Here is a 24,577-nt window from a genome sequence, read left to right on the forward strand (position 1 = left end):
AATTTTTATTTCTCAGTAACTTCAGATTTGGGCTCTTACTTCCAAAAGATCATGTCTCTTAATGTAAAATCACTTGAAAATGTGGATTTTTTTTTAAACATTTTTTCATTGTACTGCTTTCATCATCTGTAAAACCTGGTCTTTCAATAGAAAGCTAAGGGCTAATTAACAGGATAACCTATGCTTTGCACTACATGTGAAATATTGGAATCTTAACTGTATTCTGCATGATGATTTAGAAATGTTGTTTCTTTATTAATTTTCTCCCATGTATTCTTTTTTGATGCAGATGTTGCTGTACAGCTTCCAGACAAAAAGTCTATTATCATGTATTTAACCTCTTTATTTGAGGTCCTTCCTAAGCAAGTCACCATGGAAGACATTCGGGAAGTGGAGACTCTTCCAAGGAGATACAAGCAGGAATGTGAGGATGGAGAATTCAACATGCAGCAGGTGTGTTTATTATCTAAGTCTGAATCTTCTTGAGTTGTAATTTTAGCTGATCTTCAGGCTTGTCAGTTCTCTGGAATGTCTTCTGCCTTGTTCAACACTATTGGGAAAATATGAAAAATCATAGCATCATCTTTGTGATTGAATTCATTGGTTCTTTTTTGTTTCCTGATTCATATACAAAATCCTTTTTGCTTAGGTAGAAAGCTACATCTGCATTATGCTTCTTTCTTCTGTTTATTTTCCTTATTTATCTTGACAAGCTGGAGTGGCCTAAAGTCTTTAACTGAGTTTGCAGCAGGACTTGTGGTGGTGGTATTTGTTGGGTTTTTGTTTGCGTGGGAGATCCACAGCTCTGTTAAAATAAGTACACTTAGTTTTCTATCCAGGTTATCTTAAAATGGAAATTCATTAGTGGTGACTGTTGGCCCCTCTCATTAGAAATGTACCTAACAATTAGTTTTAAAATTTTATGAAGGATTGAAAGGGATCTTAGTTGTTCTATTCTTAGTATCATTTGGGAAAGCACTTCCGAGGCATCACTTTTCTCTTGGCTGCCTAGGTTGTAGCACTTGAAGAGGAGCAGAGCAGTTCTAGAGCAGAGACCCCCAGCACGGTGACAGAGGTGGATATGGACTTGGATAGCTACCAAGTTGCTCTGGAAGAAGTCCTCACGTGGTTGCTGTCAGCTGAGGATGCATTTCGGGAACAGGAGGAAATATCTGGTGATGTTGAAGAAGTCAAAGAGCAATTTGCCACCCATGAAGTAAGCTTTTCTTAAGTTCCTTTTGTGTAGTTTTGCTTTTTTGTGTGGGAGCCGAAAATTTTATTTCCCTAGTCCTCATCCAAACACTGCCATTCTCTTTCTTGTGTCTTGCTTTTCCTAAACTGAAAGCACCTCTAACTGAATGGTGGTTTTTAAGTTATTGTTATAATTAGTTTTATAATTGACAAATTATAGTTTCTTGGCAGTGGAAATGGATCTTTTTAAGAGAGTTTTCAGTGGAACAGGTTTTGGAACTTCAGTATATTTTTTGTGTCAGCTTTCTGTGGCTGGCCCCCTGTTGTCATAGAATCACAGAATGGTTTGGGTTGAAAGTGACCTTAATGATCATCCAGTTACAACTCCCCTGCCATAGACAGGTTGCTCAAAGCCCCATCCTACCTTGGACACTTAGTGTCTTGAACGCTTTGAGATAGATTCTTGACAGGAGCTCACAGATCACGGTGATGTGGCTGGTTGTACTGTTTCCAGGCTTTTATGATGGAACTGACTGCACACCAGAGCAACGTGGGCAGTGTCCTGCAGGCTGGGAACCAACTGGTGGCACAGGGAAATCTATCTTCTGAAGAGGAGTTTGAGATCCAGGAGCAAATGCTGCTGCTGAACTCCCGCTGGGAGGAGCTCAGGGTGGAGAGCATGGACAGGCAGTCCCGGTGAGTCATCCCACATGACCTCTCCTAAAGCTGAAGGACTGGTCTCTGGTGCTTGCTGCATCTCAGAGGAATTGCTTTGCATACATTTGTAAGATATTTTTGTCTGAAGTAGCTCTTCCGTTTGGGACATGAAATCCACCCTCTTTGTACTCTCCAAGATAAAACAGCGGAAATGGATATAACTGTCTTTTTTTTGGATTCTTATGTAAGAATATTTTGAGATTTATGTTATATAAGTGTACCAGACTAAATATGATACCTACATGCAGCAGTTACATAAATGTATTTTTAATATTTTCAGTAGTTTAAGTTCCTGAATAAAACATGCAGGAGATATGAACAGCTATGTGTGTTTACACAGCTAAAGAACACTTAAAAGATTTTTTTTCCCTGCCTTTAGTTGTCAGGCTCAGAGCTGCACATCAAGGGAGAAACTGCATTTGATTGCCACTTGTAGCAGTGGTTCTGCTAGTGAATAGAAAATCCCAGTTGCAAGAAGCAACTGGGTATAAATTGCATAATTCACTCATTTTTATTCTGTTACAATAGAAACAGGAATACTTAATTCTGTGTTCCGTAGCTTACTGGTGAAAATTATATTGGATGATACATAACTGGTTTATGAATGGTTATGTGTCTTTCCTTTACGAACCAGAACTTAGTTTTTATCTTTGGGAAGACCGTTCCTGATGTGACTCTGACTGTGCTTCCCCCTGCAGCCTGCATGACATGCTGATGGAACTGCAGAAGAAGCAGTTGCAGCAGCTGTCCGACTGGCTGACCATCACAGAAGAACGCATTCAGAAGATGGAGTCTCAACTCTTAGCCGAAGACATAGAGTCCCTTCAAAAACAGCTGGAAGAACACAAAGTAAACTTTTTCATCTGTTCTGTAATGAGTATGTGAGAAGTATTTGGAAGAAGTGTAGGTTGGAAGGCTTTCTTAGCCAATAAACTTGCTAAAGGATGTTGATGGGACAAAAGGAATTAGACATGTTCAGCCTTCTTGGCTGAACACTTCAGCTATGATGACTACAACAGAAACTGTATTATCTTTGCTACATGCAAACAAGGCCTCCCCAGGTGAATTGTTGGTGTTAGGGACAGTATTAAATGCATTGTAGATAACTGGCCTTTAATGACTGGCAGCGATGCTAAGGCACATTTGAGACTTGCTGCTTGAAATAATGGAGGAGTTAAAGCTATTCCTACTAAAGCAATTTACAAATTGGTTTGGCTCGCAATTAAGTTTCTGGATGGGAGTCCAGCCTTTCTAGCCTAGAGTGTTTTTTGAAGGAGAAAGATGGCCTTTTAATATTAGTCATGGTTGCAGCTTTGTTTTTTGTACTCATTGCTGAGGTTTGACCTCTGCAGCTTGAGACATACCTCACAGGGCAAGAACTGCTAAGTGTTCTTAGTCTGTGTAATTTCTTGTCCCACACTTGTGTTTTTTGCTCTGTCTTCAAAGGCTGGGGAGCTTGAGGCTTGTTGTTCATAAAGTAGTTTAGGATTTTCCGGGATGAAAAGTGGTATTTACAGCAGTTTAAGGGCATATAGATGTTGCAGAGTTATTTTGGAGGTAGGCTTTAACCTACTGTAGTCTGTCCTGCCAGAAGTTGCATGAATATTTAAATGTACAGATGTATTTTAGCCTAATTGGAACTGTATGTTTTTTGCAGCTGCTAGGTATCAGTTTGTGACTATTGTCTTTGATATTTAGGTTTTGAGAAATGTCAACTATTAAATGTTCATAGTAATTCTTACATTTTTGGCATGCCCTATGCTCCTTGCTTAATAAAAGCAACTTTTTAATGGAATGCTTAAGTTCTCTTATCCATAACCGTAGACATAGAAAGTCAGTGCAGTCATATGATTTATCTAGTCAAGAATGGTGTATACATTTTAAAACTTTTTTTTTTTTTTTTTTTTTTTTGTGTGTGTGTGTGTTTTCCAGCACTTTAAAAGAATGTTTTTAGGTTCTTTGCCAGCAATCTTTGTTTGTTTGTTTAAACTGCGCAGTGATTCCCAGTGGTAAAAATATTTGCATAAGTGTTGTCTGTAGTGCTTTGCCACATTTGTTTTAGTCACTGTGGGCAAAATAGCAATTTGATAATTATTCAAAGTTTGTAACAGCTGATGTGTTTTTCTAGAGCCTGCAAAATGACCTAGAGACAGAACAAGTGAAGGTAAATTCCCTAACTCACATGGTCGTCATTGTCGATGAAAGCAGTGGGGAAAGTGCAACAGCTATTCTGGAGGAACAATTGCAGGTAAAATGTTAGAGCCCTGTTTTTTAAAAAACAACAGCAAACAAACAAACACAAAATCCAAAACTGTAATAGCAGGCACTTAAAATCTTTGCATATAATTGTTAATCAATGTTTTTTGTGTTTAAAGACAATTTGTCCTAGAAAACAATTTAAAGTAGTATATTTTTAAATGTAATATTAATGCAAAGAATTATTAAACTTACTCAGGATAAAACCTGCAAAAGTTATCTAGCTTTCAAGCTCAATTCCTGATGAGTCAAGCTGCTTGCATCTGTAGTGACTTAAGCACTTTTGCAGCATATCTTCTCAGCAATTTCACTAAAATGGGAAGATGCACAATACAACTCTTTAATTTCAAATAGGTAATTCTCATTAGGAAATTAAAATCTGATTGAAAAATATTTAAATACAGGAACAGAATTAATCGAGGAGATATTGTGTGAATTGTTTTCCTGTTTTCTTTTTGGGCTTGGGCTGCAATCTGAGTAAATCCTATGTTCTATATGATTTAATGTAACAGAATTCATGCTACTTCCATTGCTCCTTTTGAAGTCGATGAAATAGTTTCCTGAGTTCAGCGAGTGCAGAGATAAGGCCATAGGTGAATGCCCTTGAGAGTTTTAACTTTAAGTTTTGTACAGTACAACAACAGTTAATGGCAACAAGGTGATTATAATATAAAAGAGGTTACTGTGAAGTAGAAATTTTGCTCTTGAATATATGGTTTTTGATCCTCTTTGTGAAGCTCATGAATATTCACGATATCTCCTGCTTTTGTAGAGGCTGGGGGAGCGGTGGACAGCAGTTTGTCGATGGACTGAAGAACGACGAGTCAAGTTGCAAGAAATTCAGCTTTTATGGCAGGAGCTTCTAGAAGAGCAGGTTAGTAACTCTCTGGTTACCCACATTTGTAATTTATTTATTTATTTATTAGTAACCCTTAGTAGGGTTTAACAGCTCTAAGAAAATAGCTGCAAAGAACAAGAATTTCAGTTATCATTTAGGTTCTTAGCATTTCTTGAAGAAGTAGTGCAGCCTAAGAAAAGTATTTACTTAAGTTTAAGCAGGAAAATTTATGCCTCCTTATAAAATAATTTCCAAGGTAGATACTTAATATTCTTGTGGACATCATCCTTTTGAAAGTTCTGTTGCCTTATATTCATCAATGTCAACAAATTTCACAAGATTTATTATATTAAAAATAAGGATTACTGTACTTTGAATGTCAAATTCATACCTAATGAACTCTGTGACCTTTCTTGGTGAATTTAATGGAGAAGTATAAGAATGCAAGTATGAGCATCTTGCTTTAGAAAATTTATGGGAGATAGCTTCTCATAAATATTCCTGTCTTCTTGATAAGTAGTTAAATAATTGAAGGACTTCTATCTGATTTATATTTGGTCTCCAGATTTCAGTAGACAACTTTAAAATAACAAACTGATTTTATTGGGTTTAAGATCAGTGAAGACTTGCAGAATGACCAAGAAGCAGGAATATCCCTGATGGCAATGAATCACTAAGTATTTGGTGGTTTGGTAATTGCAGAAATTTTCCTAACTAAGGCACCAATGTTTCCAACATAGATACATGTACACAATTTTGCAATCAACTAAGCAATAAATACTGTTTACAAAGCCAGTAAAATAAAATATTTGGTCAATGTGGTGAAGCATTTAGCTCATCTCATTTTGATGAGTTTAGGCATGCAGTTGAATTGTTAAGAAGATGGCATTGTGAGTTTTCTCTTGCTTTGATCTTGCGTGTTTTGGGTGGACCTTGAATATACCACTCAAATATGAATTAGGCTACGGCATCTGAAAGAAATGGTAACAACTACATGCTGTCAGCTGTGTTAGTCAGTTTTGCATACCTACTGCCAGAGCTTGTTTTGTGACTCAGCTTTAAAATATTTGATGGCTTTTCCTTTGAAGGTTTTCTTAAATTGTTTTGTTTTCTTATATGATGACATTTATCACTGTAAACCATTGTTTAAACTCTGCAGTGCACAGAGTGTTTAGACACTTAAAAAGAAGTAGAGCAGTGCTGATATATTTGTTGCTATCACTTCCAGCCTGGTTTCTTTGAGAAATGTTTTGTCTGCACATTTTGGATTTCTTATGTGTTTCTCTCTGACCCCTCCTGTATCTATCTGCAGTATATTGCTAAGCCATGCTTGCAGCTCATGCAACCTTGTTAATATGGACGCAAGGTTCAGATTCTGGCTTATGCAATACCACGTATCTGTTAATGTATATATCTTTAAAATTCTGCCTTTACGTATGTACATGTAGAAAACTGTGCTAATGTTTTCTGACAACTATTGAGCAAGGTAAGATTCTGAACTCAGAAGTAAGGAATTCCAAGAAAGCCTGACTTTTTATGTCAAGGTACAAACTTCAGGAGCTCTTAACTTTTATGACCCTATTTGAACATGTTTCAGGCCTCTTCCACCCTTATTTTTGTCTAGGGAAAGATGACCACTCATTGGCTATTATAAAACTGTTATGAGTGTCATCTTCTGTTGGAGTTGCTTAGCATTCATTTTTTTTTTTTTTAGTTAAGTTGCTCTGAAAAAGTGGACAAACTTTCATTAATGTTTGTTTAATGTAGAATGTCAGATAAGTAATAAGGAAGTAGGTGTTCATTTTAGGTGGTTTAGATCAGCCTATGTTTGCATTTGTTGTTCAACTCCCAATAGTGCTTTTATTACTACCAGGTCTGAATTACAGATGTCTGTCCTTGAGAATTATCAAGTCACCTACAAAAATTACAACTTGAAACCAATTAAAAACTTTAATATGAACAGTTTGATAACAGAAAAGTACCTAAAACATTTAGGTACTGTCATTTTTTCATTTCACCCAACCAGATGAAGAGATGAGCAGCAGCGATGCATCAGCCTTTTTGTGGCTGCCTAAAAATTTTTTTGGAAACCACACTGCCAAGTCAACACAATTCTTACCACTCAGGAAACAAATTCCTCAATTGGTGCCAGATATTTCTTAGCACTGTGATAATTATGTTTCAGTTTCCTGGGGAGAGTTATCATTGACTGCTGATTTAGCAGAAATTAATTGTATATGTTGAAGGATTTTTAAACTCCTCTATTATGCATAAAGTAAGTTGGCTGGGCTGCCAGCTTGATTTTTCCCAAAGAGTATGTGGTGTTACAACTTTGTTCATCCAGCCTTATGGCATTTCCGCCGCTATCATATTTGCTGTCTGTACATTTTGCACATTGGTTTACATTGGCAATGAAAACTGCCTTAACCCTTTGGCCCAGAAGTTGCTGTAGTCAGTTCTGGGACAATACCAAAAGGATACAGCTAGACTGAGGAGCTAGCAACTGTTGTAAAGTGTGTTGTTCAACAAACAAAAAGATCTGCCTTGTTCTATTATTTTACCTTTAAACACAGAGGGGAGCAGTGTGCAACTGAGCTTGACTGAGAAAAAAAGCTATCTGGGTATTGCAGTCTATGGAGATAGCAGCAGCAGCATGCAGCAACGTAATATAAAGTACATAAAATCCTTCCTGACGCTGGAGGCTGCTGGAGTTTCTGTAGCAGTGCCGTGTGACTAGAGCGAGATCCAGGACAAATTTCCTAGAAAAAACGTTAAAAACTTGATGAGCAGACCACTCCAGCTTTCAGGAGTTAATGAGAAAATGTTTAAAGCTATTTTCCAATTGGAAATAGGTAAAATAGACAGGGTGGTAACTAATAATACACGTTTGAGTCTGTGGCAGACTGTCTGAACTAAAAGAGCTCTGAATTAACAATGTAGCTTCTGTGAGAAACTGTTTGTAATGGCTGGTTCTGAATCACAGGGGAAGAAGGGTGGGGAATGAAAGAAAGCGTGCATGCAGTTTTGCTACATTTAATTCCAATATAATTTATAAATCCTAGGTCTGCTTTGTGGTGCATATCTGGTCTATATGAATAACCTGGGGGGTGGGCACTCTAATAGAGAAATGGTTTTGCTGAAAAGTATTACACAGTTCTCTGGTCTGATATTTTTTTTTGTTGCCCTTTATGTAGTGTTTTGGTTAATGCCAACTGAAATTCCTGCACGTAAGGATTTCAGAGCAGTGTTTGGAATGCAAAGAACTTAAAGAAGGAATTGTCAATTGTTTGACAAACTTGGTATGTTCTTGTACTATTTTCCTTTTAATCTGCAGTGCTTATTGAAGGCTTGGTTGACTGAGAAAGAAGAGGCCTTAAGTAAGGTCCAGACAAGCAACTTCAAAGATCAAACTGACCTGAGTGTGAATGTTCGAAAACTAGCAGTGAGTATTGATTGCTGTCCTCATCTATCCTGTCAAATCTGGGAGTCTAAGTGAATGGCAAGTTATGAGTTTGACTTCAGCAGGAGATGTGATGAACTACATTCACACTACATTGGAAGCCAGGTTTATATTCTCTCCTTGTCAGATATTTCCACTTAATTTTTAAAAAGCTGTGTACAACTTCCTTCATGGCCATGCTAGGCTGATGTGACTTATTTTGGAACAGCCATCCTGGGTATTTTACAGGGTTTGTAGTTTCGTGCAGTCTACCAGACAGCTGGGTTTTCCAAGGTGTGGGTGTTTTTTTTTTTTTTTTTTTTTTGTTCTGTGTTTGTTTAAATACATTGGTACAGCTTGTACCTAAACTAATCATTTGTAACTGTAACTCAAGAGCTACAGCAGATAGCTCTAGTAGCTTTCTTGGGGAAGTGTTTTTCTTAAGTGTCTGTTAGTGCTTTGTTAAACAGGAGAACTGTTTTGAAACCTATGATGCATCTGGCTCAGGTAGTAAACTTCTTATTGCAATGCAAAGCTAGAGATGGCAGAATACTTGATGTCTTCTTTTAATGTTTTCTTTTAACTTCAGATTTTGAAAGAGGACATGGGTATGAAACGACAAACACTAGACCAGCTGAATGAGCTAGGTCAGGATGTGGCCCAAATCCTTGGCAATAGCAGAGCATCTGATAAAATCGACCATGATCAAGAAGAACTAACTCAGAGGTGGGACAGTTTGGTTCAGAAACTAGAGGATTACTCTAACCAGGTACTTATCTATGCTCTATTACTTCTCAGCTGTTTAGATGTATGCAAACCGTGCTGATACTTTAAGCAAAAGTGCCCAGGCAAGTTCTTGGCACCTGGCTAGAGGCAGGTGAGTTCTATTTCACGTGGGGCTGATTTTATCTGCAGAAAAAGCTGTCTGTTTTTTTTTTTTTTGCTTTCAAAACAAGCTGTTAACCTGACTAATACTGTTACTCCTTTCTCACACAGATTAAGCTTCATTTTTTCTGATGAGTAAAGCAGGTTTCACATGTATTATCAATCAATATAAATAGTTCTAAACATTATGAGAGCACTGGGACTGGAGTAAATCTCATACTAAAAGAAAATAAAGACAAAACCCCAAACGCAGAATAGATAAATGGGAGTCATACAAGCATTTATGCTCGAGTACAATTTCTCACCTTTTGAAAAGATTGTTGTTAGACATGTAAGGATGATAGCCAAGCTGGACTGTAAGGTTTTTATTTCAGTATTTTGAGTGCTTGCTAATATTTCATTTAGATAGAACTTCCATTGGCTTCTGTGAGAATTTTATTTGACAGTTTTATGACTCACATGCCCTTTTTTGTGTGATATTAAAAGATCATTATGGTGATGGCTGCAGCACTGCTTCATGATCCATTTAGTGTGTAGTGAATGAGCTGTACAGCCTATGAGTAGGGGTCCATTTCAGCCATGAGGCTTTAATTTGTCCTTTCTGTTTGAGTCAAAGCAGTGCAGAGTGCCAAATCCTGTGTGCATCTCTTCATTCCCCCTAAATATCAAGCATGTGCTTAGCTAGAACTTACAGGGTGATTCCCACAAGACTTAGTTTATAACCTGTTAAAGGGTGTGGAAGGTTTCTATTGACTTGAGTGGGCTTGTAGGTTAGTTTTTAGGTCAAATCCACCGTGTGTCAGCTCTTTAAGTTGTATGTTTGGTTTTGTGGAAAATGTATATACGATATAGAGTTGTATATTGTTAAATCCAAAGAACCTTTGTTCTTTCTGTGAACCAAGCAATTATGAAAGAAAATACGTATTGTATTTTGTTGATTTAAATTCACTTGTTCTGGCGTGAAATCCTAGTTGAACTGAGAATTTTGGTGCTTGGTTCCCATCTGTAAAATGAGAAGAATACTGTTTTTCTTTGGAGTGCTTTGGCATCTATGATAAATGTGCTTTCTGAGGGCTAGGTGTGATCATTTGTAGGAGTGAATGAAAGGGCTTTTATGACTGATGAATAAAAGGAATGAAACAAGAACAAGTTAGAGTTTGCTTTAGAAAAGGTATTTAACCCTTTTTGCTAAATCATTTTGTGTAGGTAACTCAAGCTGTAGGAAGCGTAGGGATGTCACAGATTTCGCAGAAGACTCCTGCAGAAACAGTGTCTTTGAAGGACCCGGTAGTGGTTAGGCAATCCAGGCAGGAATCGCCTCCACCACCACCCCCAAAGAAAAGGCAAATCCCAGGGGACAGTGAAGCAAAGAAAAAGTAAGTATATGCCACTGCCATTTTCCTATGCACACTAGATAACACAAGCTCATTTCCTTTAGTCTTGGGTTTTGAATCTCCTTTTATGCTAGTAAAGAATATTTAAGTTGCAGTTGTGCAGTTGCGTTTGGGCAGTGGGGAGGGGCTGTTATGTACACCCTTGTTTTCAGAGAAGCAGAAAGCCTGCAGCCTCCATCAATTTCAAAGGAAAAGGGATATGTTTTATTTTTCAGAAAAGCAGGTCTTTGGTTCTCTGTACTTCAGTTCCTTTGCTGAAAGGTAGAACTAATTATATTTCCTTTCTTTTGGAAAAAAACAATCTTCACATGTTGGGATACATAGTGTTATGAAAGGACCAAGTATTTTAATTTGTTATGTATCTCTGGTCTCTGAAACACATGGGAGAAACTGTGCAAGAAAGCTCAGAAACCTAGTCTGTCTCCCTGGTATTTACTAATAGGCATGACATTAAAGTGATGTCTCTTTTCACAAGTGTATCTGGAGTGGCTGATTTATTTGCATATATTCTAATAACACATTGCAGTGCTTTCATTAAATAGCATACATAAAACTAAAGGAATTGTTGTTAAAAATATGAATAAGGTAAATACTGTATACTCATTATTTTGCTGTTTGTTTGCCTGAAAAAACAGACGTTTGAGGTGTCACTAGCTTAAACCTTTGGCAGATTTTCTAGGGAGATGATAGAGGGCTGCATCAAGAGCCAAGAGTTCAAACTGTATTAAGGACAGAGTCAGGTAAATTAGGCTAAACTTTTTCATCTGATACTTTTATCTGATTCTGATTACTTAAGTTGAAACCAACAAATAATCAGTAACTGGAATTTTGCAGGCTTTCCCACAAAAAAACCTTGGAGTGGTTAGCAGCAGCTTCTGCATCTGTTGGCAGGCTGTTGTTCCACATTAGGATTTACATTGTGTTAAGTCATGTAATTGTAGTATGGTCTGACTCGTGGTCCACATAATATATCTGCTTTGTCCTTCTCTAAAATTGTGTACAGTATTGGTTAATCTGGGAGTTTGTTTTTTTCATGGTGGTGAGTTGTAGTTTAGTTTCAGGCATGAGAAAGTCATGTGAATCTAGAAAGTCCAGCTGTAGCAAAACATCTTAAATGATAAGCTAATGTTCAGTCAGCTAGACATCCAGGAAGGTTTTTCTGTACTCATTACCATGAGTACTTAAGCTGCTAGCATTTTCTTCAGCCAAAATAGCATTGCAGACTTTTACAGAATCTAGAATGTGCTGAAGTTTAAGACTTCTGATTTTTAATACAGTGAATAGAGAAAAATGACAGAAAAAAATTGTCTAACCTTTTAAACCAGGTTTGACGCTGAAAGTGCTGAGCTGTTGAACTGGATTTCAAAATCAAAAGCTGCCATTCAGGCCACAGACATCAAAGAGTACAAGAAGATGAGAGAGACTTCAAACTTGAAAGAAAAGTTGAAGGTAAAATGGGAAGATAGGGGGTTTTCCAGTGAATAATGTATTTCGTTTCTTTAGGCTGGCTGTCAGCTGGATATGTGGGCAGATCCACATGCTTCATGAGGATTAAGTCTCTTTGTTGAATAGTTTCTGAACTGGACAGACATGGAAATCTGACCAGCTGGACATAGCCTGTTGTTGGTGTTGGGTCACACAATCCACAGGAAATTTTAAAAGCATATGTAACTATCTCCTTTGGAATTGTGATAAATGAATGTCTTCAGGATTATTACCTTTTCTACAAAGCAGCAAATTTTGGCTTCATGTTTCACAGTTGGAGATGGACTTGACTGACATCACGCTTATAATTTTGGCAGAGATGTGCCAGTGTGCTGCTCAAGAGATCCCTTGAACCATCCTGTGACACTGCACACCCTTTACCACCTAGGGCCCAAGGTTGTGTCCAGCATTTGGACACATTGGTGCTTGGTCTGTTAATTTCAGAGAAAATAACAATAGTTACAACTCATGTGACCTGCAAGACTGAACACAGAATTCTACCATATCTCGCGGAAGCTATGAGATAACTGTTTTGTTTTCTGTTCTTTCTATTTCAAGAATATATTCTTGCCTTCCCTGATCCTTGAAAATACTTTGTTAACGAAAGCTTACTGGAGCTTTAGCAGGAAACCTGCCTTTGAAATCAAAGACAATAGAATCATAGAATATCCCAAGTTGGAAGGGTCCCATAAGGATCATTGAGTCCAACTCCTAATACTTAAAAATATCTATAAGGAGACTCCTTCCTAGTGCTCTAGTGCAAAATGGTGCCAGTAGGAATGATTGGAATGATAGTACTGTTGGAAATAAAAACCAACAAAATCCACCCGATGGTTTATTTATATAGCTTTATGGATGTTTGTAGCCCTTTATAAAACAAACTCCAAGACGAACACCAGGTTCTCATGAATAACCCTGTTTTTAAATGATTGGGCTCTGAGGAGGTGGGACAGTCTTTGTGCTTCCCAACTGTGCAAATGAATGAATGCTTCTTTCAAAAATACGGTAGGAAGTCTAAACCAGAGAAATAACTTTAGACATTTGTTTCAAAAGGATTTTAATTTGGATTGATTTTGTTGCAGTCTCAGAGGGCACGGAAATTATGGCCTTATGGCCAAGGAGCCTTTTCCTGTCTGGATATGTTCTGCCTCGTGGCTCACACAGGAATATACACTGATGTGTATGTCTTGAGGGAGGGATGTGTTCCTTTAAAAAATCTTAGTAGCCGCATAGGATTTTCCTCACTAATCTTTATTATGAGGGAGAGTGAAGCTCTAGAACTTTGTAGACTGGAGTACTGGAGTACTAGTGTGCTGTAGGTTTTGCTAGCTGGAATTCTAGGTAACAGGTTGTTGTTAGTTTCAGATGGAAATCTTAGTAGACATTGTAGGGGCAAAAGGAATATTATTTTTTTTATTCACTGCTTCACATCAAATACATTTGTTTGATCACAAGTGTCATGTTATAGCTGGTGTCCCAATATCTGATATCACCTAGCAGGATTGCCAACCTTTCTAACAATATATTGGTTCTGGTGCCTTTGTATTAGTCTTTTTGTATACTTGCTGCTTGTAAGATCTAACTTCATTTCCTGTGTTTATTTATTTTTTTAAAGAAGAAGTCAAGAATAATGGCACTCTCTGAAAATATTCTTTTGGGGTTCAATTTGTAGGTGATAGAAAAAGAAAGGGCTGAAAAAAGCCAAAAGTTAGATGAACTCAAACGAAGTGGACATGTTCTTTTGGATCAAACGGGAAAAGGTAAGAGACTTGAAATGTTTTTCTGTTTTGTGATTTAATCAGACAAATTGCTGAGAAATAGTACTGATGTATATGTTTATTATCTCCAGTTAAGCACTGCAGTTATTCCTTCTCTCTCCTTCCACTTTTTTTCCTTCAGAGACATTCATCATTGTTACTCTAAATAGAAACAAAACACACAAATTACTAGTGAAGCTTATAGAAAAGCAAAATGTTTTTTTTTTTTTTTTTAATGTATGTGTGTTTGTTGGCAACCTTGTAAGGGTTATCTTTATTAAATAGAAATAATTTCTTAAAGTTGCAGTCATATGCTTTTGGGGAAAGGATTTTTTATTTTAAATCATGTGGAAAAAAATAAGTGTAAGATTTTAAAATGTAACAACCTTGAGGGGGAAATCTTGAACCAAAATTAAATTTGAGTGAATGTGTTTATATATCTTATTCATAGTTTTTGCTATTTTTTTTGTGAAAACTGTCAGGATGTTTTGACGATAGTCACAATTTGTGGTTCAAAGGCAAGAGAGAAGCCTACATGCTTGAGAAAATGATTGATTGTCAATTAAAACACTTATCCCTGGAAACATCAGTGAAAGCTGAATCTTTAAGGTTTGCCAAAATTTTGTTTCATAGTATGACAAAAAATCACCAGCAAAAAGTGACTTTCTTCACAAAAGAGATGTTCAGATCATCTAGAAGCACAGCCTTTTAGATCTGCCATGCATTTGATTTCTGGTGAACTTCCTGTAGCTGGTAGCATTCAGACAGGTGTAAGGAAGGTGTCTTGCATTCTGATTTCCATTGGAGTTTCCAACTGCCACACTTTTTTTCCAGCCAGTCCCTGTGCTAGGATGCTGCAATCTGCTAAGCATTTTGAGTCCTTCCCTCCTTGTTTAATACAGGTGGAATTCTTTTACAGGGGTTGCTCTTGCTCTAAAGGTTGCTCTCAAAGCCACTGATTTGACCTGGAGTTTGGGTTATTAAAAACTTGTGACTGTTCCTAGTCTTCAGACCTTGTCAGGGATCTTCCTACCTGTCCACCCCTTTTTCTTTTCTTTCTTTTTTTTTTTTTTTTTTTTCCTCCTTTTGCTCCCTCAGCTGTATCTATCCCCCAGCTTGATCTATCAATCCTGGTTATATAACAAGTATCTGTTGATCATAGTGAGAAATAGATAGTTGAAAAATTGGCATGCATTATCAAAGTTAGGAATCTATAGAAAATAAGGCATCGGTAACCAATGTATCTGCTAGTATGTTTTGTCCAACTCAGAATGAGAGCCCTTCTCTCCAAAACCAAGCTCAGCTGTGCATGTGTGGAATAATGCCCAGTAGAGGCCTACATGTGTATTCCTCCCTTTTTGGCATGCTCAGGCCCTGCCGTAGTGCTGTGACCCATCACTGCACGCATGCTTCTGTTACACGGCTGGCTGCAGCTGCTGTGCTTCCGTGTGTATGGCCAGTGTGTGAAGCACAGGGGAGGATCTATGCAGCAGAGCCTTCAAGTGCACATGTAGAAGCTGGCTGGCTGCCCCAGAACAAAATACTGGGCTCCAGTATTAAACTATGCAGTATAAACTACAGCAGTACAGAAAATGGACCCTTCCGTATGAATCTCTTGCTTACGCTCCAGTCTAACTGACAGAACTGGGAAGTTCACATGACCCAAATAAGCCTTATAAAAAGAAGTGGTACCTTGAAACAGGATCTGTATCATAAACTTGCAGTGGCGAGACTGCATTGTTGAACACACACTGCACTGAATTTTTTTTTCCACATATCAGCAAATTTGCCAGTTACTTTTGGCACTCGAGGAAATAGAGCAGGGAGTGCATGTGGGTGGGAACACTACACTTAGGGTGCTGTGTCCTCATGTAGTGAATTGATTCACCTGAAAGATGGTGTAGCAAGTGCTTGGGGTAGTCATTGAATGGGAAATAACCTTGTGTTTTGTCATGCTGCTTTTGTAGCTATTCATGTTACCTAGTTATTAATCACATCTGCATGCAACGTGACATTGTCAGACACTGTTCCTCTCTCTCCCAGGCAGACGCTGCTGGATTTCCATTTACTTTTTCAATGAATTTATCGCTGTTTTCCAAGTTGCAGCTTCCATTTTCCTCTGTAGAGAGGGGGAAAAAATAAAAAAAATATTTAAATCTTCCATGAACATTTAGACACAAATCATGATGAAGAGAGTCATGATTGTTGAGAGTCAGTACATTGTTAAAAACTACACAGTTGTCAAAAGAGACGACAAAGTGGAACATTTCATTTTTCATTTTAATCACTAATATGGAGATAAAAAGCCAAACCACTGTTAGTAGTAAGTACAGTTTTAGGGCTGGTTGACTTGGAAGCAAAGCATTTTGCATGTTAGTGTGTTAGTGCAACCGTGTACCTGTGTCTGAAGAGAAGCATGGTTAAAACTTTGTTAATCAAAATGTGTTGCAGTTAATGTAACAATAATTTATATTATCTATTTAGAGGGACTTCCTGCAGCGGATTTAAAAAATGTGATGGAGAAAATATTATCGGGGTGGAAAGAGGTGGTACAACATCTGGAAGAACTGGCCAGAAAGATAAAGTACCAGGAAGATATAAATGCTTATTTTAAGGAAATGAATGAGCTTGAGAAGACTGTAGTTGAAAAGGATGGCTGGCTTAAAAATCATGCTTCTTCAGCATCCCAGCCCTCATCAGTCCTGAAAGATTTGTGTCAGGTAAGTCTGGCAAAACTTGTTACTGTTGATTGGAAGCTGGTAGGAGCAGGAGCACAGGATACCCCAGAGGAGATTAGCCTTATTGATTAATAAGGTAACTCAAATTTCCCAAGAGCCTTCAGGGCACCAGATTTGACTGGAAGATTTTGGTACCTGTGTCACAGGGGTACTTTACATCGTTGCCCTAGTAATGTAGAGCAGTTTTTGCAGGAGCTTACTAAAACCCTTGTGTTAAAAAGGTATGACTTGATTCTGTTTTCAATCTCTCACAGCGGGAGTTAACTCACCTTGTAAGCCTGAGTCCACGGCTGGAACACCTGAAAGCCACCTGCAAGGTGCTCACCTCTCAGCCCACGCCTCCAAACTTCATTAAGGAGAGTTTGAGTGGTTTTCTTGATCACTTCAAGTTGACTCGCCAGAAACTAGAGGAACGTCACCAGCAGCTGAAGAAAGGTAAATGCTCTTTTAAATAGGTCCTGCTGATTCTTTTCTGTTTCTTTTTTTTTTTTTTTCTTTTTTTTCCTTTCTTTTTCCTTTGAATAATATTTTTTTTGATGTCTTGATAAACAATCCGATGCTCTCAGAGCCTTTACACAGCAGAGCTGCCGCATATTGGTCTTTAATGAGACTTGGGAATTAATGCAGTCACCCTGAAAGTGTTGTTCAGAGTTTATAGCTGTTTATGCAAGACAGTACCTTCCTTGAGTTTTTTTATATCTTACTTTTCCCTTTCAGCCACAGGATGTGGTGATGCTTTTTGAAAGAGTATTTGGATCATTTAGTTTCCACTAGTTAATGGTGATATATTGTCAAAGGTTTAATATTAGACATTTCCAAATGCAGCTGAGAATGAAGTTGTAAAAGAATACTAAGAAGAGTAGTACAAGGAAATTAGAGGGAAGGAATATTTTTGTAATGATCAGTGAAGGAGTATTTCACACACTATGTATTTTTCTCTAAAGTTTTTCTTCCCAGTTTTGAACTTGGATTCCCCTGGAACAAAATTTTTAAGGGGGGAAAAAAAGTTGCAAATCTGAATCTGCTTCCTTATGGCACTATTCCTTGTTGTCTTGGTGGTTTCTGTTCCATGAAGACAGAAAGGTCAGAACTGATGCTAATCAACAGTGGAAACAGGGAAAAATAGCTGTGTTTGTGAATTTTTTTTTTCAGCCCTTACAAATTAAAAAACAGGGATTACTAGTTTAGGAAGCCATTTTCTTTTGGATAATCATTTGGTAAAATAATTATTTTCAAATGTACTTAAATACATAAATAATGCAGCATTCCTGAAACCACGTTTAATGGGTTAGCAAAAACATACTTAAGGTGAATGATACAGTTTCAAAAGTTGTGTGGGTCTGCCACTAACAGAAATAAATAATAATACTAGAAATGGAAAATGGAAGATTAAGATTAAAATTGAAATGTACGTATGGAATTTATTATTTTTTCACAGCTTAGTTGAGCATGTTAGCTGTACATAATTCCTCTTGGAACTTTCATCTTTGAAGTTATTTGGCTTACTTTTCAGGCACATCCTGCTTGTGTTTTTGTTGCATCAAAAATGTCATTATATGAACATTCAAACCAGTCATTCTGACTCTGAAAGGATTTTAAATATAGTGCACAAAGTACATATCTCTGTTAATATTTTACAGGTGAATACAAAGAACACAAAACTATAAGGAGTGTTTTTTTTTTAAATTTGTTTCTCAGAAATGGGAGGAAGCATTTTGCTAATGGCCCCAGATGGAAGAGCATTAACACTACATTCTGTGTGGAGTAAAAATAGACTCAATTACTAAATTACTAGGTCATCTATAACAGTGAGCTTCAGTATGGCATGACTACTTCAGTTATATCAGTGCAGAAAACTGTATGAGTAACGTCTGCTATACTCAAATTACAGCATATACCTTCATTCTTACTGTGAAGAATAATTATTTTATGATTGTTATGAGTTGGTTCATATACAGTACCAATAAAATTATTACGTGATGTGACTAAAATACTCTTTTTCACATTACACATCACATGAAGCATCATTAGTATATCTGAACCAGTTATTACTCAGTAAAAACATTTTATGTATATTGGTGTGTTAAACTTGCATTTGTGTATTTTCTTTTAATAATCATTTCTCTGTGGATTGTTTGTAGTTAAAAGCCAAGGGAAATGCAAGTTTAGGGTTTCAGGTTTTTGTTTATTTACAACATAGTTTGAATTGCTTCAAGTTGAAAGAATTTCCAGAACCATGTAATGGGGAGAAACAGCTAGTGATAGCAGTCAAGGATTTGTGAACTTGGCAGACTGTCCTAATGTCAGTAAGTCCAACTCCTTTCATTGCTGTTCTTTGAGCCTCTGAAAACTCCCCGATTGGGTGGTACACAGTACCATCTCTATGGCATTTTTGATGGGAATTGTGACTTATTTTTTTTATTTATGGGAGGCTATTTTTACTATTAACTACTTTTTTTTTTTTTTTTTTCTTCTTCAGGATTTGCTGTATTTTAGTGACAGTGCTCCTATTTGCTTTATAGCAAACTCTTCTTATTTTCCCTTTAAATTGATACTGGGTTTTTGAGCAGAGCAAGTTAGATAACTGTGATTCTCTCTAGAAATGTTGACTCATTTCTTAGTTATAAATGGCATGACAGTTCTGACAGCAAGCTGTTGAAAAGCTACCTGGTGAGTCAGAACAAGGCTTAACTTAATTTTCACTTGTGTCAGTGATGAAATTGCTTAGGAATCCATGGCCAGAGAATGTGCATACCATAGTACTGTTTTTACAACTAAACCCATGTTTGTTGCAGTTTTTGAAAACTGAGGTTTTCATTCTGAAATTCCAGTAATATGTGCTGCCTCCTGCGTTGGATTCCACAGAGGACAGGTCTGATTGAAATCAGAGATGCAAACAAAGACTGCGAGCAGATGCTCTGTCTAAACTTTAATTCTCTTTTCAGTGTTCCCAGATAGTGCATCTATTCTGGAAATATGCTGAAAGTTACTATTTTTGTATTTGCGTGTATGTAGACATTGATATATATATGCACATATATACATACCATTTATATACATAAACGTACTACTAAAATAATACTTTTGTGTGTATATTTATATATTTATATAAAATATTACTTTATATATGTAAATACTATATGTAGCATGTGTATATAACTTTAACATATAGTTGTTACAGGCACTATACTTTATATGCAACATATAGTAAATACCTGTATTTGTATACAAATAGTAGATACCAATTAAAAATTATTAGTATGAGAAATATTAAGTTGAGGGGATTTAAGTGTGCAAAAGCCCAAGTACTATTGATTTCCTCCCCTTCAAGTGATTTAGGTACTTAATTAGATAAAATGGGATTGAGCTTTATATAAAAAAAATATTTTTTCTTAAAGGAAAAAACGTTGATATTAGCAGAAAAGTTAGCGTATCTCAGAAGGATTCAATGTACAAGTATATCTCACATGATTTCTTCATTTTTTTTTTTTTTTAATTGTGCTACTTCACAAGTCTTATGATTTGGGTCCAGTGTCTATGTTCTTGCCTTGTATTTGGTTTAATTACTCTCTTTAACAATACCAGAGACAGAAAGCCAGCCTAGCCAGGACTACGTGGACTCTCTGCAGAGGCTGAAGGATGTGCTGAGTGAGGTGGAGTGCAAGCAGCAGGCCATCGCTGGTGGGCTGAGCGACCCTAGTAAGGTTGAGAAAGCCTTACAGCAGACAAAGGTAATCCCTACCTTCACACTGAAGCAAGGAAGTTGCTTGTTTTGCCACTGTCATCCTCCGTTCTCTGTCCCTTTTCTGCGAGGGAGACTTTTCAGTGAGGTCATGAAAATATTACTCAGTGGGAAGTCTGTCACGGAACAGTGCCTGGAAGCAGCCTCTGCGGCTCTGTGCCATGCAGTGCCTCTCCTGCAAGTGCTGCCTGTAGCCTTGCCCCAGTGTGGGGTGGGATGGATGCCTTTGTGGTGAAACTGCCTCTGAAGTTCACCTCGATAACAACTTCATCTTGTTTCATCCTGCTGGTGTGTCAGGAGAGGGTAAATGTACTGCTGTGGCCTCCAGATTGTCTTTCAAAGGGAAATTGCTTGTGAGCAATAAAGGTAATTAAATGATGCACAAATTCAGCCTAGTAGAAGTGGAATTTTGATTCCTATTGTGAACATATAAAATAGGTGGAAATCAGTGGATGTCAGTTGCTTTATAAGTAGACGGTCTGGAGTGGGGGGAGGGAGAAACAAATAGATCCCTGCTCCCTCCCCTACCTCCTAGTGCTTTTGTAGAATAATGCTGAATTCAGAAATATATATATTTTTTTTCTTTCTGCTGTGTGGCAGCACAAGAGGGCTGCAGATTATTCTGGAGGATCTCTTGAATTCCAGTTGCTGGATGTGGGGAAGGCTTTGTCTTCCCATCCTTCTCTGTTTGGCCGATTTAAAAAAAATTCTATGTGCTTTGGTTTTCTCTTTTGATGGTATTTCTCTATTGCTTAAAGCTGGCAGAGATTTTTTTTGGTTAGTACACTGGCTGAATTGCAGTGGCTTTTAGTCTTTGGAGGTTTGTCTTTTCCTTTCTGGATCCCTCCTCCCCATTTTCTTCAGAGACTAATTAACCAGAAAGGACATACCATGTCAGTGTGGGAGCTTTAAGCAGTGTGGTGGAAGATCAAATCACACAAATCCCTGCTCCCAGTCTCATTGCCTCTTCACTACCTATCATTTTAGAAGAAACGGTACATTTTATCCTGTTTCTTTCCTGTAAATAAGAAATAAAATTGAGAACATAAGCATACCAAAAAAGGTTTCTTCCTCAGTACAATCCAGTAAAATATATGCCCACACATCCCACATGTACATGTTAACTGTATATACTCACAAAGTTCATGAAATAAGTAATGATTTAATGTCTCAATTCCAAATGTCTCTCTTAAGTTTTAAGTATTTTTAAATAACCAAAATGCCCAATTAAATGAAGCAGCAGCATTTTTTCACGTCTTGCATTACACCTTCAGCTGCTTTTCCTTAATATTGGTAAAATAACTATTTCAGCTCGTGTGACTCCTTGCATCTGAAATACCTTAGTATTTATAATATTTAGACTGTATCCTCTTATTCCAGCTGGAAGAGTAGCTGTCAAAACTAAAGTATCCAGAGTTTTTATTTCAGCTAGGTGTTAAAATAATTTTATTTATGTAACTGGGAAGCACACACTCATTGCTGTGTGTGTGTGGCACTCTACCCCCCACCCCCATATACAGCTGGAGGGAGTGAAAAAACTGAGCTCCTAGTGTGTCTAAATTGCAGTTTCTTTTGTGACTGCAGCGTAGTATAGCCATTGCTTTGCCAAGCTGAGTGCCAGTACTGCACAGCACAGCAGAGGTGGAGGTGCCTGGGTGTATTTGGCTATATGGCCAGGCCTTAAAGGCCATTCTCTAATCTCTGCTACTGCTCCAGCAGAGCAGCTGAAGGTTTTTCTGCTTAAAGTGTTGTTTGGACACTTCTGCTCCAATAACTTCAGTAACTGTAATTCATCCCTTTACTGTATCTATACTCTGTGCAATGAAACCTTTGTACTTGCACGCGTATGTGAATGTTGTATGTTTGATACTGCGAGCAAACTTATCAACCTATCTTTTTTCCCTTCCTTATAGACTGTTTGTGAGACACTGGAATCCCAGAAGCCCAGGGTAGATAGACTTGCTGAAGAAACAAAAGCTTTGGAGAAACAGGCTTCTGATATAACTAAGGTATACACACAAGAGTTCAGGCATGTGCAAGGACACTGGGACAAGTTAAAGCTCAAGACTTCAAAAGATGTTAAACTACTGGAAGAAATTACATCCAAGTTGAGAATATTTGAGGTAAAACAAAAGGATTTTGTTTTTGTTGTTGCATGACTCTTTTTTTTTTTTTTTTTAGAGCTCTTTCTTTCTTTATGTTCCTGCAGGTGATCCAGGGTGCTGGGCAACCTGATCTAGTGCATGTAATCCCTGGCCATGGCAGGGGGGTTAGAACTACATTTACCCTTTTACATCCACAGCCTATGCTGGGTGTTTGACCATTGGTAATTATTTGCCTGTGCAGTGCAAGACTTTTACTTCATTAAACTTCTGTATACTTGGCTTGTGATTCAGCAAGTTATTTAAATGTGTCTAACTTTGTGAGTAATCCCGCTTAATTCAGTTTAGCTGAATTGTAAGCAGCTTTCTGTAAGCAAGCTAAATGAGGTATATGGTAAAATGCCTTGTCAAATGACATCCTTTATAAATATGTATATATATATAAGTGTGTGTGTGTATGTATATATATATATATATATATATATATAATTTTTAAGCTATGGTTTGTTAGAGCCTCCTGAGGTCTCTTTGTTGGAAAATAATTTTCAGGCTAATCTGCTGCAGGAAATTCCCCCCAAAACGAAAAGGAATGAATAAAATGTCATGAATTTGACCTCTAATAGTAGCGTTGGCCTAAAAATAAACTTGATTTTAGTCTAATGGGTTTTCATTAGCAATGACTTTTTTTTTTCTTTGAAAAGCAATGTGTAATGTGTTGATATTGAAAGAACTCTTACTGCAAGGCTTTAAAGAAAAATATGTGCTGTCTTCCTTGGTGACATGAACTTTGACTTGGCTTCTCAAATAAAAGTGCTCTGTTGTGGCCATCATTTCAAAATAACAAGATACCATCTATTAAAAAACCCAACCAAGTAGTCCAAAACTGTTGATTAAAAAGAATTCAACTATGTTACTAAAAATGTAAAGCATATAACCTAATTGAATCAGGACAAAAGTCTTTCTCCCATTTCTAATGTGTGGTGCTTGTTTTGGTTTGTAAGGGTCATAGGGAACACCCACAATTGTGTAGAAAGGAGATGGCAAACCTCCTGTCCCCCTCCCTGCCTGTTTTACCCTGGGATTTAAGGCAGCTGGTGAATCTTATGTTGATGACTGTGCAATTCTGTATTTATTAATTTATTTCTGTGTATTGCTGTACTGAGCACAGTAGCTGCTATTGGACCCAAGCAGCTAGATTTTTTAGTTAGTCTAATCCTGTGTAGTTCTTTATTTTATGACTGCATTTCTCTGCAAGCCTTTGCCTGCATAGCCTCTACCTGTCCAATTTATGTAGCATTACTCGCTCCTGTTCTCCTCACGTATACGTCTATAGGGTCATATCTCCTCCTTGGAGTACAACATGCCTCTCAAAACGGTGTGAAGGTGGTTGTATATGGTTAATATTATGAGGAAAATGTAATTTCCAGCCTTCAGACAGGTCCCTCATGTGAATTTGTTGAAATGCAACAGCCGTACACTCTTCACGACAGCATTATCAACTCTTTGTTACTATATTTGGTTTAGGCCAATGCAAAAGTCATTCAGAAGTGGATGGATAGTGTGAAAGACTTCTTACTAACAGAAAAAACTGCTCAAGGAGATAGTGAAGGATTTCAAAGACAGCTTGACCAGTACACGGTGAGTTTTGTTTTTCTAAGGAATCTTTTGAAATAAATAATATCATTAGCATCTCTTCATTATTGTTTTGCTACTGTTATTAAATATTGTCCATGGTATATTCAGTAAAGCCTGCCAGGCTTTACAGGGCACATTTTAATTAGTTCCTCATTGTATAGCTATAGCCATTTGTACTTTTCAGAGCCTTCACTATATTTACAAATATTCATCTTCAAGTTGGCACTAGCTCTTCTGTAAAAACTATTTATTATACTTTTCCTAATTTTACGATATGGGAATTGAATCTATGAGTAAAAAGTGCTTTCTGCATTAAACTTTCAAGGGCATTAAAAATAAAAAGCAAATAAGTCAGATGATGAAACTCCCATGGTTTAAGAGTTGCGTGTGCCTTACAA

At 37.3% G+C, this 24,577-nt stretch overlaps 1 protein-coding gene across 2 annotated transcripts in view; it reads left to right on the forward strand.

Moving 5' to 3' along the window:
• UTRN (utrophin) overlaps window positions 1-24,577 on the forward strand; it is a gene marked incomplete at its 5' end in the record, with an annotated part of 369,309 nt that overhangs the window by 79,948 nt on the left and 264,784 nt on the right. For both annotated transcript variants that reach the window (XM_084284598.1, XM_084284597.1), the window contains 16 exons: window positions 290-453; window positions 1,013-1,216; window positions 1,706-1,887; window positions 2,607-2,757; window positions 4,037-4,156; window positions 4,937-5,038; window positions 8,337-8,444; window positions 9,031-9,210; window positions 10,533-10,702; window positions 12,046-12,169; window positions 13,878-13,965; window positions 16,447-16,682; window positions 16,955-17,135; window positions 20,286-20,431; window positions 22,356-22,565; window positions 24,069-24,182. In XM_084284598.1, the coding sequence (XP_084140724.1) occupies window positions 290-453; window positions 1,013-1,216; window positions 1,706-1,887; window positions 2,607-2,757; window positions 4,037-4,156; window positions 4,937-5,038; window positions 8,337-8,444; window positions 9,031-9,210; window positions 10,533-10,702; window positions 12,046-12,169; window positions 13,878-13,965; window positions 16,447-16,682; window positions 16,955-17,135; window positions 20,286-20,431; window positions 22,356-22,565; window positions 24,069-24,182 (2,480 nt within the window). The remainder of the gene's footprint in view (window positions 1-289; window positions 454-1,012; window positions 1,217-1,705; window positions 1,888-2,606; window positions 2,758-4,036; window positions 4,157-4,936; window positions 5,039-8,336; window positions 8,445-9,030; window positions 9,211-10,532; window positions 10,703-12,045; window positions 12,170-13,877; window positions 13,966-16,446; window positions 16,683-16,954; window positions 17,136-20,285; window positions 20,432-22,355; window positions 22,566-24,068; window positions 24,183-24,577) is intronic.

The sequence above is a fragment of the Netta rufina genome, assembly GCF_964035555.1.
Source record: "Netta rufina genome assembly, chromosome: 3".
NCBI lineage: Eukaryota > Metazoa > Chordata > Aves > Anseriformes > Anatidae > Netta > Netta rufina.